Source organism: Chiroxiphia lanceolata, chromosome 1 (genome assembly GCF_009829145.1).
Source record: "Chiroxiphia lanceolata isolate bChiLan1 chromosome 1, bChiLan1.pri, whole genome shotgun sequence".
Lineage (NCBI taxonomy): Eukaryota > Metazoa > Chordata > Aves > Passeriformes > Pipridae > Chiroxiphia > Chiroxiphia lanceolata.
Genome location: NC_045637.1, coordinates 7953711 through 7973161, shown reverse-complemented (window position 1 = coordinate 7973161; position 19451 = coordinate 7953711). Strand labels below are relative to the sequence as shown.

The window sequence follows — 19451 nt, the reverse complement described above, 5'->3', positions numbered from 1 at the left end:
ACACAGTTAGGTGAGCAATGAAGATCAAATCATAATGAAGGTCTGTAAAACTTATCTGCTAAATCATTTACTTCAATTTGACAATCACATAAGAATAAGGTATTGTTGTGTTCTAAATTTAGACACAAAATATGATATTTTCTGGATGTGCATCTTACTTTTTTCAGTTATCATCACAGAAATATTAAAATTACAGGCCAAACGATGTGCTGCATGTGAGACTGTAGAGAATACATGCCCAGGCTTGTCACTGGCTGATTACACATGGGGACACAGGCCCTGAGTCTACTGGGCTGCTGGATTTGACAAGAGAATCCTAACAATGTTCTCACAGAAGAAGTAGTAAGGGACTGAGCCACAGAACTATTTGTATTTTCAAATTTCTGTTGAAATAAAAATTCTCTCTAAGAACATGAAGGGATATAAAGCCAACAGAAATTTAAGAAAAAAACCAAGTATTTCAGAGACATCCGTCTGTCTTTCACAGAAATTAATTTTGCAAAGTTTTGAATTGTTTCCCAAATGGTGTCTCCCGGAAATAAACAAAACTTGTAAATCACACTTGGTGTTCAACTCAAAAACATTTGTTAATAAGGCCCTGTAGTACAGCCAGTATATAATGTCTTAAAATAAATCTAATAAACATCCACCTACCATCAGCAGTATGAAGGAGTTTATGGCTCTTCAAAGTGCCTTTTGATTTGAACTTTTTCCCACACATATCACAGAGGTGTGTTTTCTCGGTGCTGTGACGATTCATGTGGGCTTTCAAGTTACTCTTGCTGCGCGTGGCGTACTCACAGAGAGAGCACTTGAAGGGTTTGACACCTAAACACGAAAGAATGTACCATGAAACAACCAGGCTGTACCCTTCGACAAGAGGGTGGACATTTCCTTGAAAGAAATTTCACATCACGTGAGCAACATCAACAACGAGGTCACCATTTCAAAATTTGGATATCCACATTTAACAAATTTCATCTACAGCTTCTGTGTAAACGATACCAAGCTCTTGACAGCATCACTTAACTTGCTCAGAGAAAGGAAGAGTTCTTTTAGAATCAAATATTGCCCTACTGAAGCCAGTACTAAGTTTAGTCAAGCAAACACTAATATTTGGGCTTTGCTGTGTCTATCCTTCATTTAGAAGTAGAATCCAGACTGCCTGAATTGATGCCTAGTTGGTGTATTTATGTCCCACTAAGAGTCTTCAGATCACCACCATTCTCTGTTTAGTCCAATAAACAATGAAGAAAGCTGTTTTAAAGAGGACTGTTTCATTAGGTACTTAGTTTGTTAGCAGAAGTTAAATGTGTGAAGCTGTGTTTTATTGTTAATTAATATCAGACTTGCTAATGTCTCATGCAGTGGTATCCCTTAAGCAAGTGCATCTTATCAGGTATCCCTCAACAAGATGCAAGCACTTAAAATTGCATCTTCTCTCAAACTGTCCAAAGCACACAGAGAGACACCCAGAATGTCATTTAACAGAAGTTCTATAAGAACAAAGTAAATCCTTCAAAGAAAAGTCAAATAAATCTGAACTGGCAGAGCAGTTCAACAGTTTCATGAGGCTCTGCCAGTTTTAGATTGATATTTGTGACCTTAAAACTAGATTTACAAGCATGAGGAATTATAGTCTGCTTTAAGCAGGCTTGATTGCACACTTTGATTCGGGAGTAAATTTCTATTCACCTCCTTCTCCCGACAGTCAGATGAGATGGGTTCCAAGTTTTCCTGTCAGAATACAAAAACTCTGTCTATGGAATACACAAGGAATTGCCCTAACCTACATTCTGTATTACCCAAATTCTTAATGAAATAAAGGTCATTGGAGAGGACCCTGCTACGGTACACAGGCAGGTAAACTCACAGTTAAATCCTTCAAACAAATATGCTGAACTGCCTATAGAGGAACAAACACTGTGGAACCAAGACAGCAGTTTGAGAGTACCAAATCCCATTATCCTCTTCATGCAGTGGGCTGGCTAAAGAATCCAAAAGCATAGGCAATCTGTTCCATAAATTATTAACGTGACTAAAGACCACATAAGTGGTCTTCAACATATTATAAAAATACACAGACTGGGTACACACAGGATTATAAACATAATAGGTCTTCATACATAAACATAGGTCTTCAACATATTATAAAAATACACACACTGGGCAGAGATTTTTAAGTTCAAGGGATTTTTAACCAGTGTTGCCACATTACTGAATTTCTCCCTAAAAAGTCAGAGGTGTGATCAGCATTATCTTATGAGTTTTTGATCGATGTGTGTGTCTGTGTCAGTTAGCTGTCATGATCTGCATGATTTAATTAAAATACAGAATTTATATGTATACATCAAAGCCACTGGATTCCAATTGTTTTACTAATGGATTTCCAGACCATGTATTTTGGGCGAATGTCAAAGGAGCAGCAGTGACTCATAAGAAGATAGAGAAAAACTACTTTGTAGATGTTCATTAATGAATTTGGAAAAAATTGCATGAGAATATTATTAATTTCATAAAACATTTAAGCTGTCTATTCACGTTATGAGTATGCAGTTTCATATGTGGTCCAGAAGGCATTAAACTAATTAATTAACCTCTAATGTGGCTTAAAGTGTTTGAGTCAGGTATAGAAATAAATCTGAATCCTTTCTTTTACGTCAGCGAAGCTTCAGTGGAATATGAGACTCATTATATGCCCAAAAGCTTAAACCTAGAGTTTTACCTTCATGAGCCCAAATATGACGTTGAAGGTCTGATCCATTCTTCATAAAATAAAAATCACAGTAGGGGCATTTCACAGCTCGTTTTCCAATAAGTCCTTTCAGCTGAACTCTTCTGCCAAGAATCTCAGAAATAGTATTCATTGAAACCTCTGAGAGAAATGCAAAAGGTAATAAGAATCAGAAGTATATGAGGGAATTTGTTCTCTAAATAATATTGAAGAGCTAGATCCTGAATCACTACAACTTTTTAAAAGCTCTATTTCCCTTACTGCCACTCAGAATGGACTTGGGCAAAGAGCACAAGGACCTTTTTTCCTTCAGGTCTCCTAGGATGCTCTGTCCTTTCTCTTCTGATCTGCAAACTCACTGTCCTCACTGCCTGTTTTAAAAAAAAAAATAACATTTTAAATATTAAAAAAAATGTAGTTGCACCACTGGCTTAGAAATAATTTTCCGACTATGAACCTTCCTCATAAATTAACTGGCACTTTTTTCTTCAATATTTTCAAAAGTCGTATTCAAGATTTCACCCCAGATTTCCAGATGTCAAGGATCTGAAGACAATTTACTTCAACCACAGCTATAATGATCAGAATGCTGATAATCAGGTACTTTAAAGGAAAAACCACTCATGGAATAAATGTGATTGGAAGGAACCTTTAAGGTCACCTGCTCCAAACAGGGTCAACTTTAGAGTTCTAACTTCAAAGTTACAGTAAGTTGCTTGGGGTTATATCCAGTCCTGTTCTGAACATATCCAAGGGTACAGATTCTACAGCCTCTCTTGGCCCATTCCAGTGTTTAAGCACCTTAACAGTCAAAATTATTTTCCTAATTCTAATCAGAATCTCCTTCCTTCAACTCACATCCCTTCACTGTACAGCTTTAAGAAGATTCTGGCTCTGTCTTCTTTTTAATTAGATTGCAGAAGACAGTAATTAAGATTTCTCTCCTGGCCTTTGCTTATTCAGGCTAAACACAACTCTAAGCTTTTCCTTCATATATGATCTAATGTTTTGGTTGTCACATTGAGAAAGCTCAAAATAATTAAGTTTAAATTAAAGTGTCCCAAACATGCATAATGAAAACACTGCCAAATGCTTTAAAAAAGTAAATCAAATTGCTCAATGAAGTCAGATGAATGAAATGCTGTCTCCTGACTTAATGAAAGTACAGTATTCATGCAATCTAAACATTAATATAGGAAAACTGGTGACTTATTATGTCCCAGATCTTATGAATTTGGAAGTTACTGTCTAAAATTAGATTTTTACCAAAAATGAACTCTCATACCTAGTCTCCTGATGATCGGCCCCAGAATGGAATCAAAAATCCTGCCTGAACTCATATGCCCAAGGAAAACAACCTCAAAAGGTAACTACAAAAGTCCATGAACCGAGCAGAGATAAGCTGTAAAGTACTCAAAAAAGAAAAATACAGACACAAGTCTGAACCTGCATCTGCCTTCCATGGCTTAGATCCTTCATTGATGACTGCAGCCTAGGATGTCTGCTCAGTGGGGATCTATGAAAGCTGGTGCCTCTCATGTCTCAGAACTATTAAGAAATATCATATTAAATCAGTCAGAGGATGAAAGGTAGATAATTCTGAGAGCTGGGACCAGAATCCAATTCTCCTCCTTCACTGCTGAGTACTCTAATCTTTGGGCAATAAAGCCAAGCTCTTATCTCTGTGGTTTGAAATACGGCTCTGCCAAGGTCTACAGAGATTTTCCCTTTATGGGACCAAAATTCAACTCCTCTGCAAATGTAGAAGAGGAAGGAGTGCTGTTTGATTTCATACTTTCTACTTGATGGGACAGAAGAGACAAGGGAGGGTTAATGCTGAATGATACTAAGAAAGGAAGGAAAGGGGAGTTCTAAAAATAGCATTTTAATGATAAATACAAAAGGGTGTCAGTTTAAATTAATTTTTGATATGTCATTTTAAATTCAATTCATTTTAACAGCACCCATTTTTTCTTTCATCTTAATACTTTTTCAATTACATTTTTGAAAACGATTGCACTCGTTCCACTGCAGTATTTAATAGCTTGTACCATCAGACCCCTCACATTTATTTGGCCTGTAATTAAGCAGTTTGTACAAATAAAGGATTTCCTCCTGATTACAAGAAGAGAATTCAAAGAAAAAAAGATTTGTGTGCTAATTCTCATCCATATATTAAAACAGGGTTGTTGCATAACTACTGCATAGGCATATCTTAGATGTAGTATTTATTCAGTACCATGGAGATATATCTGATAAATCTGCTATTTTGCCTTTAAGATCTATTTGCCTATGATACATGAATGAAAAATGAGGACACAAAATAATAGGCTGTGGAGATTTTCTTTTTTAACCTTACTTCTGTTATAACACAGAGTTCAAAACAACCCACTTGGATCAAAAAATTTACACTATATTTTTAGAGGGAATCAGATACCAAATGAATTCTTCCAAAATATTTAAATGCATGAGTTTTGTATTTCAGGGCTACAGAGTATTTCTGGACCTCAGACACAGCATACACAGAATTCAGCAGAAAATGGACCAGTGCAGGCTAATGGGAACCTGTAAGGCACAGTACATAATGTCCTGCTAGTCCACACATCCTGTTATTTAGGGAGGTCTCCTATGCTCCCTGGCTGAGGCAGCACAAAGGCTTAATAGGCACAGCTCTTGAGATTCTATTTCTATGCTTACTGGTGATATACCTCCTGACTACAGTATAGCTCAGAGGCCTTTTCTCATCTCAATTTGCTGCATCAGACATGTCCGCTGACGTCCGACAACGCCCTCCAACCACACTGCTGTGGAGTGGTCTGCAAATAAAGAGGTTTAGTAACTAAAGAGCTGAAGTGGGAGTTAGCCTGAAATTAAAGTGAAGGAAATTGTTTAAAACACGGGTCTAGCACTATCTAGTGGCAGTAGAAAGATAAGAAACTACTGCTTTACCTATTACGTTGTACTTCTGGCAAAGGCAAGAAAAGTTACATCCTTTTAACAGGATTTTTCCTTCCCCAAACTCAGTTTGAGCATGGTATTTTCTTTTTTAATATCAAATTATGTCAGGTGATAAGTAACACTGTAGATGAGTTAATTAAAGTGTGTTGGCAAATGCTGTCACCTCTTCTTTCTCTGCAGTAGCAGTGGGTCTTTCTATCCAACATAACACAGTTACTGAGGAGGAAATCAGGGACACACCAATGTGGTTCTGCCGAGTTCACATCAGCCAGATTTAAATCAGTCCCTGCACCAGCACTTTGGCACTGGATTCCCAAGATCTGAGAAAGGATTGTTTACTCGGGCACGGCACATTGACTTTCCACATTCCTGTTATGTTGTGCTTGCACTGATAAATCAGGGCACCAGAATGCAAGGAACAAACAGAGTTTGGATGGGCTGCAGTGGCTGGCTGGATCCAGCCAGGCTTGACAGCTCCAGCTTAGTACTGGCCACACTACATCCCAGCTGGTTCTAGCAGGAGCCCTGATGGAGACTTATCTGGCCCTGGAGGTACAGCCCAGCCCCACAGGACCTGAGCACACAGAGTCAGCTCTGCATTCACATCAGTCACCTACAGACAAATATTGTGCACTAAATGCATTCCTGTCCGTTCATGTAAGGTCAACGGGAATTTTATGTCTCCTGGGTTGTTACAGGATGTCTATATGCCTGATTCCAAACTTCCCAATGCTTAATCTGAATTCACTTAGGTTTTCTTTTGGAAATGAGCTCTTTGTCAGATGAAGTCAGATTTCTTAGCACAATTACCTGACATACTCCACAACACACACTCTCAAACAGTAACATTTTTCACTTTAAATTCTAACATCTGCAAACCCAACACAATTTTTACTCTAAATCAGTTAAATTAGACATAGACTCTTCTATTTCTTAGGAATATAATTACATTACACTGTTCACTCTAAACCTTTATCCATTTATTGAAATAGACTGAGAAATTTCCCTTGATTTTTTCCTTACCAGGGTGATTTGTCTTGATGTGAGATTTTATAAGTCGATCTTCAGAAAATGACTTCTCACACACAGGACAGGAATAACTCTTTTTATCCTTAAGTGAGAAAGAAAGAGGTTGCATGATCAGTCCACCGGTATAATCACTTTAGTCATTATTCAGTAATACATGGTTCTCAACAAAGTTATAATTGAAGGTTCAGTTTTTAAGGAAAAAATGAAGCTATTTATAGCGAAATAAGTGAAGGAGAAATATTAAAGTACTCTAAGCATCATTAATCCTCATGAATGAAGGGCTCCAAGTTACAGCAGACGAGAATATGCACCATAAATGTAAGTATTATCCTCTGACTGACTCTGTAGAGAATCAAAAGTTAAAAGATCAAGTCACATAACAGAAGAAAACGTATTTGATATGAGCAGTAATATTCAGGGTTTTTTCTTTATTTTTTTTTCCACAAGTCCACTCTTGTGAAACCTAAGGATCAGATCTTATTATTCTGAAGACATGCACCACTATATGGATTTACAAAATGGCCTGAAATGGAGCAGCAAAGTTAGCAATGACAGATGCCATTACTTATTCAGTGTCTACATTTCTAACTACTTTATGAATATTCGGCATTTGATGTATTACCAATAAAGTCTTTTTCTATTATTTTGATTTAAAAACTTACAGACTACTCTGGATTTTCTCAGTGTCATTGATGTTTTAACAGATTTAACACCATCAATCAAGTTTAACTGGAGAATTTTGACTGAATTTCTTCCTATACGCAATTTTAGTCTAATTGCAATTTTCCTGTTTTTACAAATGCGTCTAACTCTACATACAAATGTAGGACTTTTCTCCATTAACTGCTAAATTATCCAATTTGAAATAAACCTTACCACTTATTAAATAAATTGAAGAGGTTGATTTTTCCAGAAGCACCATCTGAGACAACAGACTGGATGCTCAATCAAATGAATGGATCATCCAGCCACCTCTGCACTGAGGGGATTAACATATGAGTGGATCATCAAAACCACAGATGGAGGGAAGCCTACTTAGTCCTGACAGCTGGGCAGATAACCAGATAACACATTACCTCGTGGGAGAAGTGCACCTACCAAACTACCAGAGGTCTCTGGTAAGCTGAAGCTACAGAACAGATATTTCACTACTTATTTGAGGAGAGCAGAAGTACTTCTTGAAGAGCATGGAAGGAAGATTACTGATCAAAAAGACAGACCCCTGTGTCATGAGAGAAAAATTTGGAGGTAACAGGAGAATAAGGGTCCTGGACTCTACCAGTTTCTGACCTTAGACCAAAGAGCATCTCTGAACAGTGAGGAAAAATGTACAAGGAGGTCATTACTTCTAGATGCTGTCATTACACAGCTATAAATGGACATGTCTCTTAAAAGAAAAGCAAAACTGATGGGTTTCCAAGGCACTGGAATATACACAGGCATTTGCACTCAGTGTATTATGTACCTCGGAAAAAGAAATCCCTATGTCGAAGCACCTACGAGCCAAACCCAGAAGTAGCTCTAGAACTCATGGGCTAAAATAGCAATAAATACTTCCACGACACTAGGATATGGGATATGGAGCTCTCACTGCCATTAATATGGCAATGGGAGTCACAAGGAGAATCCCGTCTGAGCTGTTAGATCATTTGCTCCTGAGAGAAACTCTGCACCGGGGACAGGGGATAACAGCTATTAAAGGATTACCATCCCGAGGGCAGTATCCTGCCTGCTTTGATGGAGTTGGGGCTGTCATCATTTGGAGCCCTGAGAAACCCAGGTTAAAAAAAAGAGGAATAACAGAGAACATTATCTCTTTTTTTGGAAGAAGAGATTCAAGGAGCCTACAATGCTGTCTAAACCTTGAAGAAGAGCTGTTCATTTGCAGAATTAGGGTCTCTCAAATGATATAACCAAAATCTGCTACCAATGATTTCAGATTTCTAACTGAACACATCGCTCCAATGAAGACTGGTAGACTAATCCTAATAAAACTCCACAGTAACGTTTGCACCTTTTCAAAGATGGGGTTGTATAATCATATTCATAATTTGGCACACATAAGAAAAACATAAGCACAGTATCATTTAGGGGGCTCTTTAGGGGGCAGCTGAAATTTTTTGACAGATCTCAGTCCATTCCTCAAACTTGCTATATAACTAGTTGCAAAATATATAATAAATCAGGACAAAAACTAACATATTTTTAATGTACAGTTGGGTGTTGCTGGTCTTTGATACTCACTGTATTACGTGTAATCAGAACACTGAGACAAATATATCTTGCTGTTTCATAAAGTTAAATAATAAAAAAAAAATTCAACACTACACCCCCCCCCCCCCATTTTAACTAAAATACTGTAATTGTGACAACTTTACATTCTTGCTAATACTCTCAGGGAAGGCAAGGTTATAAGCCTATGCCTTAAGGAAAACTCAAAATAATCAGTAAATGCAACAAAAGCTATAGAGCAACCTGAAAGGACAGGCACCGAGAACACATCTTTCCACATGATGATTCTAACAAAATTTTTCAACAATTAAAAATCCAAATTGCTTCTTTCAAGCAGTTAGAAAATTATCTACACCAAGTTCTGCAGAAATTACCTTCAAAAGGGGTTTCTTTTGCATGGGAACAGAGTGTGCCCATGAGCACCGAGACTTTCAAAGTGTATCTGTCAAGCTCCAGTCTCTCACAGAGAGCACCCAGCTGGAGCCAAACCTTTCACTGCTGTTTATCCAGGCCAGTGCCTGTTGGACTGTTGGAGCTTATGTTATTAGTTTTGAATGTTTAAGTGCACTTCTGTCGCTGCCCTGAGAGCTCATGTCAGTGCTGGTCCTTCAGTGTAATCCCATCATTCCCAAAACAGCCTTTAAGAAACCCTCTGTTGCAAACAAAGTATTTCAGAGCACCCAGGCCACAACAGAGCCTCAAAGGTCACCCCCACCACAGCTGTAGCTCTTCAGAGTACCCTGGTCATAGGTGATGACAGAAGCACTTTGGAGGACTGAGGCTGAGGTTCTAGTAATACCTTAATCATATCCCTAGCATGCAGGTTTTCCTTCAGTAAGAATAAAAGTTATCTATCCTATGCCTCATTGCCTTTTAAACGCCTTTGAAGGTTTTTTGAAGGGCACAAGCAGAAACAAAGTACGGAAAGAGCTGAATCTTTGTTAGAGACCAGCTGCAGAGTCCAATCACCTATTTCAATTTCAATTTCAAATTAGAAGTCACTTATACACTTTCTGAGATTTGCTTACTACCCTATTAACCAATCTGAGAAAATATAAGAAACTTAAAATAATTCCTAAATAAAGGTAGGTTTTTGACAGAAAGTACTGTTTGCATTCCACAAATCAGGTATTTAATTAGGTCCATAAATACACTTAAACCTAGCAAAAAAAAATTAGTCTAATGATATCACAAATCTTCTTGTTTATGCTGCTTTTTTATAAAATAAGGTCACTTATATAGGAATCACAATGTGTTTCTCTTTATATAAATGAATTAAAATTGTGCTAAGAAATCAGCTCTATTGCATTACCGATTTATAACGCTCTGAAGAGAATTTTAGGCATGTGTTTCAAGATAATTCAAAGGACAGGTGTACTAGTACACAGTCATAAAAAGAAAAATTAAAAGCCTCTGTATACGTAGGGAGCTGGGGGTGTTCAGCCTGGAAAAAAGGAGGCTCAGGGGAGACCTTATCACTCGCTACAACTCCCTAAAAGGAGGTTGTAGCCAGGTGGGGGTGAGTCTCCTCTCTCAAGTTAACTAGCAACAGGACCAGAGGAAATGGCCTCCAGTTGCGCCAGGGGAGGTTTAGACTGGATATGAGGAAAATCTTCTTCAGTTAAACGGTGGTCAAGCACTGGAACAGGCTGTGCAGGGATGTGGTTCAGTCACATTCCTGGAAGTGTTCAAAAATCTTGTGGATGTGGCCCTTGGGGACATAGTTTAATGGTGAACAGGGTGGTACTGGGTTAAAAGTTGGACTCGATGATCTTAGAGGTTTTTACCAACATAAAGGACCCTTTGATAAAACCAACAGACCCCTATGAAATTTATTTAATTAAACAAATAATACTAAATATGTCCTACACTGCAAAACACCAGAAAACACAGCAGTTTTTCTATTGCACTCATCAGTAGAGACATTCTGATGACACAAGTATCTTCTCTTATGAACACATATAGAATAATATAATCATAAATTACATGATCTAAATGGCAAGTCTGCCACTAATTTCAAAAGAGAGTGTGTGGAGTCCTGACTGTTTTGTTATCAATTTCATTAATACTGTAAAATTAAGATCATGCCCCTAATTAGCAGCCCAAATTAGATAATTATGTTATAGAAATCAATAACCCATTCCCTTCCTTTCCAGCAGCAGCAGTGATATGATTTCATGAGCAGGAGATAATAAAAAGCTTTACTAAATATTTCCAGGAAAAGTTCCCACAACTCAATTAACACAACATTTGACTGTATAATTTGTAGAGGAACAGAGAGACAAAGCCGCACCCACATCTACTCAGATAAACAGAAATTTAATTTCTAACACCTGTGGGATCAGAATCAGGCCCCTGAGTATATCCGGAAATCTTCACCACAGCTGTCATGATGTTCACATCAAAACCTTCACAAAAGATTCCTGAATTAAGCTGATGTCCTATTAAAATACAACTTAGCTAAAAGGATCTGATGTACCCAGGAGGTGGCTATGTACACACGTGAATGAAGATACAGAAAAATGTGCAAATGGTTAGACAGACTTTTATGAAGTCTGACAAGTCACAGCTCACAAAATGACAAGCACCTGCATACAGTACTTGAGCATATTTTCATGAAATATCCACTATTAAAAACAAATGCCTCACTGACGTTCAGTATGGAAGTGAGTATAAGGGCAAAAGCCATTTTCCAACTGAGAGCTGGGTCATTAGATCATACATGTCTTTGTTATTTCCTTGCCTTTCCAGTACCTTGCATTCTTGACTACACAGTGGCACTGCTCCAGAGGCAAGGGTAACACAGCCAGACCAGTGACAGTCTGAAAATTAATGCTCCTCAGGAAGGGGAAATAAGCAATCAGAGCTTAAGTGTCTCACTTCCTACACACACGAAAGGTCAGCAGCATAATGGAATTTATAAGCATCCTTCCAAAGACAAGAGTCATTGGCATCCCGAAACGTGCACGAAAGGAAATATAGGCATCAAAGAACAAGTGCTGGTTCTGGGTTTGAACTAGAGTTTTACAGAGGTGTTTATCTTGCAGTATCAATTACATATAGAGATTTAAAATATTTTCAGAGACAAACCTCTCTGATGTTTATCTGCTCAGCATAGTTAGTATTGTAAAACCCACTGAGGGTTGTAAACCAACTTGGTACCTCCATCAGCACTGTTTAGTTCCATACCCAGCCCTTAATGGTCCCAACAAGCTCATCCATAACTGTAAATTATTCCAAGTAATTTTCAACTGCCCAGCCCTCTCCTAGGTGCCATGATATTGAAGTGACTGGCATATGTTACGGTTTGAACTTCTCAAGAACTCAATAAATGCCAATAAATATTAAAAACCACTACACAAGCCTTAGGGGTAAAAGGTGAGTATTGAAAATAAGGGAATATATGCAAAGTTTGATATATGCATATATCAAACCAATCCTCAATTCCCAGGCTTCAGAAGTAAAAATCTTCCCTGTAACAACAGTGTCTATCAAGTACAGAGGCAAGAGGCAGCACATCGTCTGCCAGGGAATAAACAATCCCAAATTCAGTGCAAGACTTGGATGATGCACAGAGAATAAGATAGGTGGCTATACACTGAGTGACAAGGACGAAGGGATAGCTGCTTTTACATACCCATCATTTATCTTCTTCACCAAATAATGCAGGGATTCAGCTAAAATGCAGCCAGCAACAAGGCAACGAAGGGTACACACCCATACAAGGAACTGAACTGAGATTTTGGTCCCTTCGGTCTCCAGGGAAGTTTTAACTTTAATTAAGAATTAATTTTGCAAATTAAAATTAAGATTAAAGTAGAGTTCCACATTTAACCTTGCACAGTTTGGTAATGTACTATAATTTGGAGTAAGTAGTTCTGTAGAGTAAGATATACATGAAGTAAATACACCAAGCAGTGGGCACAAAGGTCAGTATTGAGAAGGGCCAAATTTAGTTATTAAGTTTTAATATATGAATTTTTCAATCCATTCAAATAAATATATTTGACAGTAAGCATCAGTAAACACACTTCTGAAAGATCTTGCTGCCACACTGGTTTTAATTATGAAATGCATTATCTCAGTTCTATTTAGTATCATGAAAATGATCCTCCTGGTGGGAGCTGTTAGACATTCATCACACTTCAAAAACAGGAACTTACATAAGGAGAGCTAACCGTAGGCTCTTTTGTCTTAAGGAACCACTTACACAGATTTCTGCCATCAGATGGGCATCATAAACATAAGACAATCAAAAACAGCCAAAAAGAATGTCTATCACGTGAATTTTCTGCACCTTTCATAACAAATTCAGATTCTGTTTAAAATAGCTACAGAAACAGAGGACACAAGGGGGAAAAAACATGTTCCTTTTTGCGTCAACTGTTCTGTTTTCTTTTTTAAAGCTCTCCTGAAGTAACTGCTTAAGAAGAGCAGAAGACTAAGTGTTCTGTTCCAAATACCTTTAAAGTAACTTCAGTTGTTGAAAGTATTGGCCAAGAGCCTACCTGCTGACTGTAGAGGAAGACCTGAAACCACTTAGCACAGTATGTAAACACCTTTTTAAAGTAGCTACTCACAAATTGTCTACATCTGGGGAAAAACTAGCATTAATCCTTAATTCAAGCATCACATTCTTGTAAAAAAGAAGTGTAAGAGCAATATTTATCACACTGCTTAGAGTTGTGAGGCTGCTTTTTCACAGAATAATACCACACAATCACAGAATATTCTGAGTTGGAAGGCATCCATAAGGATCATCACGTCCAGCTCTTAAGTGATTGGCCTGTAAGAACTTGTCATATGTGGTGCATTCTATCATGGATGCACAAGATTTATTTACAAGAAAATGCCAACAAAAACTGTAATGTTGTGTAAAGAATAAAGAAAGGCCCATCTGTGTGAATATTTCCTTGTCCTTAAAGGACAGAAGAGTGTATGCTGCAATTTAACAACTGCCATTTCCTCTTCTGCTGGAATAAGAAATAAATTCAAGAGAAGAGTAAATTGTCTTTTGGAAGTATTTTACTGCATCAATAATTCAAGCCTCAAATTGCAAGGATGCAGTTCATGACAACTTTCTGACATTATCAGTCAAGAAAATTTAATTACCAACAGTACCACTGTCAAACATTTTTTGAAATCCTAAACAGTGCTTTATTCAATAGCAGTACCTTCATATATAACCACATGAGGTAATATGGGCCATCTCTGCACTCCTGATGGCCTTCAGGAAAGACTCAAGTCAAAAGTGGACTAAATTCTTTATGCTGGGAAAGTAGGCACTTGCCAAATACCCTTTTCTAGAGGCCAATTTGGAACAGGAAGGAATTTGCCAGTGTTCATACACTGTGTGAGTGTGTGCACTTTACAACTTCTCTGGGTACTCACAAGCCTAGAATGTCCCAGATCAACTAGACCTTGCAAGCACATAGGATCCTGCCATGTGGTAGGAAAAGAAGTCTGCGGTGTGCAGACCTGTTCTGACAAAAGCTTAACCCATCTGGGACACTCATGCAAAACAATAAAACACAGCAAGAAGAAGCTTGGCAATATTGATGTAAGAAAATAATTGTTTTCTTTAATCTTCCAAGAAAAGCATGTATATAATTTCACTTCTAAAAAAGCATCTTAACTAATGGTGAAGAATAAAAATCTTATTCCTTAGTTTTAAAATATTTCTTATTCTGAATACCGTAATATTTTTTAAAAAATACTTTTGAAACCAAGGCAACCAGGGTTCATGTAGAAAACATTTTTCCTCAAAAGATCATTCAGATAATAACGTTGGATCAGAGCAAGATCACTAAGCAGTGTCTCACACAACGAGGGCTTGCAGTCAAGCATGCAGCCCCTTGGACAGTCTCAAAGAAAACACGTAACAGGGAATGTAGAGGAAGTAGACCAGACTCGTTTTTAGTACATGGCATTCAGAGCTAGAAGGATTTCTAAACAAGACAGGAGCCTTTAAAATGTGATTTCTTTATCTTTGTAAATATAACAGAAAATGGTAGATGTTCAACTGCAAATAGGTGTAGATATTAGGGAAAAAAAAAAATCTTTTCAACTTCTTCTGTCTATAGTAAGTAAGAGAGGAACATATTTTCATTGTGCCACAGTATTTATTTATGAAGGAAGGGAATTCAGCTCTATGGAAGGAAGTAACGCAAAAATAGTACCAGACCTTATTTTATTCTCTCAAAACCCAAAGAATCTGACAATACTGGGAAAAACAAAGGGAGAAAATGGATACAGACATACTCGACTGGAAATGACTATGAGAAGGACCACACATCTACTTACTGTAACTCCTGTATTCCCAGAAGTATGCAGAGAGTACGCAGATAAGAACCCTTAGCTATGTCTTCAAATATTACCACACAGTTCCAAACACTATGATGATGACACCGAATTTGGACAAACAAACCATTTGGTTTGTTACTTACCAGATCTGTGTGAACTTTAAGGTGTGCCTGGAGCTTGTATTTATCTGGGGTAGAGTAGTCACAATGTTCTGTGGGACATTTCAGCAGAATATTACTGTGTTTCTGGATGACGTGACGCTTAAGGCAGTTTTTGGTGATGGAGGAGTAATTGCACTGGGAGCAGTAATATAAATGTTCTCGAGTATGTGTACGAACATGCATGTCATAATGCACTTGGTACCAAAACAATTTGCCTGAAAATAAAATTAGACATGAAGAAAGTAATTTCTACACAACTGTTAGTGAAAATTACAATAAATACACAATTTTCTTTCAGGGTCAAACACACTGTTTGAATCCTGTCCCTTTTGTCTTTAGTGAAAACTTGTCTAAAGACCCTTTGCTACTGAAAATATATTTACAAACCCCATTTTTGTCTAAAAAGATTGCGTTATATGTCCTGAAACAGCCTAGCAAGGGCAACTTTAACACATATCAATGATCTTTTCCCTAAAGAAAAAGTTCTTTACACCTGTTCTCCTATACAAAGAATCTGAACGCAACTGAACACTAAAAATGACTGTCAAAATATTTTTTGTTACTTCCTTTCATGTTACTCCTTCCTAAAAGCCTTTCTGACATAATGACACCAAAATATGCAGAGCAATCCACCTGAGGTATAGTGTTACAGTGTTTCAAAAACTTGGTTTTTTTCAGACTTTGATTCCTTTCCCTTTTCAAGAATGAAGACTACAACATAAATCTCAAATTGTTTCCTTTCCAGTTATGTAAACACAAACATTTTCAGTTAGAATAAATCTGAATGGTGTGTTATTCTCACTTCCACGAATTAAAAAAACCCAGAATTGCAATCAGAATGGTCTTGATGTGATACCATAATTGAAAATTTTCATCTCACAGAACCTGGTTCAAAATAAGTCACAAAAATATGCCAGTATATATGTGCCTATTCTACAGAATGTATATTACCATAGATCCTCCTATACTATATGAAAAAGACTCTGAACCTTACACTAAGCTGATAATGAAGCTTAAGCATTAAAACATGGACTGAGTAATGCTGATCCCATGCCTAAATCTGCTGTGCTTGGACCCAGTGAAAGTTATGACCTGGGGAGAGGCATTTGGACAGAAATAATCTAATTCTATCAAATTTGACATGAACAGAAAATTGAGCCTTGCAAATCATTGCTTTGCTATATTCCACTAGTGGTTTTTTTGAGGAGATTTGACTCATTTCACACTATTTATACAGCAAAAACTAAATCTCACTGGACCCCAGAACCATACTGAACTACAAAATTAATACTGCTGAAAAGATACACAAATATATCAAACACTGTAAACCAAAGGAGAAGGGAAAAGATGGCTCACTACATAACATTTAAAAAACCCCCAAACAAACATAATTCCACTGCTCCTTACCGCAGTATTCACATTCTAAGTCTCCATAAACCTTCCTTATCCTCTCACACAACTCTGTGTTCATTTGTCTCTTCTGCAAGCTATCCAAGATCTGCATGAAGGCAACGGATCCAGTCCCACTGTTGGATGTAGCCATGTTGGAAGCGGCTGCCTGTGGGCTGGTGGCTGCTCCAGCTTCTGGTGCTGGAAAAGGGTCTCTGGATTCTGCTGAGTTCTGAATTGGAGGATTGCTTTTTTCTGATTCACTAGAAGGAACAGACTGGGTTCTCTCTTCAGAGACTGGAAGGTTCTCAGCCACTGCATTGTTCTGACTCGAATCTAAACTTTTGTCTTCAGACAGTAAAAGATTAATTTCTTCACCCTGCTCATTTACAGAAATGCAGTGATTAACTTCCTCTTCATTTGGAGGAGAAACCTTTAACTCCTCAGGACCAGCAGTACCATTTTTCAGTAGAAAGCAATCTGATTCTACACAGGGCTGAATGTTCGGGACTGCTATCTCTGTTGTCTGACACAGTGTCTCTGCTACATTCTTCATCAGAGGGTTTTCAAATTCCAAGGAAAGGACTGTATCAACTTTTACATCCCCATTATGTTGGCCATTATGGCTGACATCTGCAGCTGTCGATTCACCTTCACCAGCAGGTGGCTGTGGTGTGTTAACAGCACCAGTACCTGTGACAGTCGATTCACCTGCAGTTTGTGTTTGCTGTTCACCAAGGGCTTCTGGCTGGATGTCCCCTCCTGGCTCGAGCAGGCAGAAGCTTTGGTTGATAGAGCTGTTAAAAACAGAATCCTCCTGCAGATCTGCATGAACGTCTTTGATGTGAGCACGGAGTCTCACAGAACTGACAAACTTCTTCAGGCACACAGAGCACACGTACACAAAGGGGTGCTTCCGAACGTGAAGCTCGAGAGCTTGGTATTTAGTGGCTCCGTGACCACAGAGCTCACAAGCAAAGGGCCTTTCATCCCCATGAACAAGCATGTGACGGTCTCGATCAAGCTCATTTTTGAATTTGCGCTCACAAATGTGGCAATCATACAGAAGTTGCCTTTTGCCCTCTCGTGTCATCAAGCGAAGCTCATCGAAAACATCTTTCACCTTTTTGTCTTGAAGGTCATGAGTTTCCTTGATGTGCTTGATCAAATTTTTGACATCCGAATACTTCTTCTTGCAGAAGCGACAATGCTGCTTAATTTTCTTATGAACCCTTTCGATGTGGACTTTGAGGTGGCCTTTGCTGAGGCAAGTGAACGTACAATAATCACAGCTGAACTTCTCTCCAGTGTGTTTCCGCATGTGAACATTCAGGTTGGCTTTGATTGCACTGGCATAACTGCAGGAAGGACACTTGTAAGGTTTCTCATTTGTATGAATCCTCAAATGTGCTTGGAGGGAGTGTTTAAATTTGAACACCTTGTTACAGTATTCACATGTAAAAATCTTCAGCTGAGTTGGGCCCAACCTAAAAAGAAAAAAACAAGCCAGTTATATTTACAATATTGAAACTTGATGACATAATGAGTCAAAATTCCATAAATATTCATAAAGGACAGAAATGTTTAGGGTTTTTTTAAATGTATTCTCCACAAGAATTTTAAATTATACAATTTACACACAGATTATTTTCAGCTGTTCCTTTATTTAAAGGGCTTAGAAAAATATTTCAGTTTCATTAAAATGGATGGGGAAGCATTTAATTCATATTCTGCATGAACACAAAGAAAAGAACTTCAAAATCACCTGCTTGATTTCATTGCCTGTTCATATGGGGTTTGCTGAATGGAATATTCTTGATATCCTTTTCGTTGTGATGGCTCTTGAACTGTTGTCTCTGGAGTTGTGGGTTCACTTTCCTGGGGAGTAGCCTCAACAGGAACAATTTTTGTGGCTCCTATAAGGAAAACAAAGAAATGCTCATTAAAACTCATACTAAAATGTGTATTGTTAATAATACACAAGTGTAAACAAAACATTAAACTCTGTAATCATTAGTTCAGCTATTTTAGTTTCTGTTAAGTTCCTGTGCATAAAATGATGGATACACTTTGAAAAGATATCAGTACTTACATTACAGATCTGCTTAAATAATGTGCCAGGACTGATGGTTTTGAAGGTTACTCAAATGGTGCTTGATGCCTGTTATTATGAGATCCTACACTCAAATATTTCCACCCTTAAAAGACTGTAACTTTCTAAAATGAAATTTACATTCTTCTGTTTCTGCCTCATACCACATCCTTTGAAAACTTCTGCCAAATTGCTTAATCAGTTCCACAAATAAGGCCAGGTAAAACACAGTTTAGTCTATACTTAAAAGTCTTCATATCGTTTCCTTGAACTCCTTATATTTGGGGCATATTGCCATCCCCTCAGAATAAAAGAGTATGTTGGGAACAGGCTCCCTGGGGAAGTGGTCACGGCCCCAAGCCTGCCAGAGTTCAAGGAGCATTTGGGCAATGCTCCCAGGCACATGGTGGGATTCTTGAGGCTGTCCCATGCAGTGCCAGGAGTTGTACTCAATGATTCTTGTGGCTTCCAACTCAGGATATTCTATGATTCTGTGTTCCATGTGCACTTCTCAATCTCCACTAGGAGCAGGAGTAAAGGGGCTCTACTGAAT

The 19451-nt window shown here is 37.9% G+C and overlaps 1 protein-coding gene across 5 annotated transcripts in view; it reads right to left on the bottom strand.

The window, feature by feature from the left end:
• The window catches only part of ZFAT (zinc finger and AT-hook domain containing), a 128327-nt gene that overhangs the window by 26366 nt on the left and 82510 nt on the right, over positions 1-19451 (bottom strand). For all 5 annotated transcript variants that reach the window (XR_004359426.1, XM_032700986.1, XM_032700977.1 and 2 more), the window contains 6 exons: positions 18572-18722; positions 16825-18293; positions 15400-15632; positions 6716-6803; positions 2726-2875; positions 655-828 (listed from right to left, as the gene is read on the bottom strand). Coding sequence is in view for 4 of the 5 variants with exons in the window: in XM_032700986.1 (XP_032556877.1) it covers positions 655-828; positions 2726-2875; positions 6716-6803; positions 15400-15632; positions 16825-18293; positions 18572-18722 (2265 nt within the window). In the remaining variant the exon portion in view is untranslated. The remainder of the gene's footprint in view (positions 1-654; positions 829-2725; positions 2876-6715; positions 6804-15399; positions 15633-16824; positions 18294-18571; positions 18723-19451) is intronic.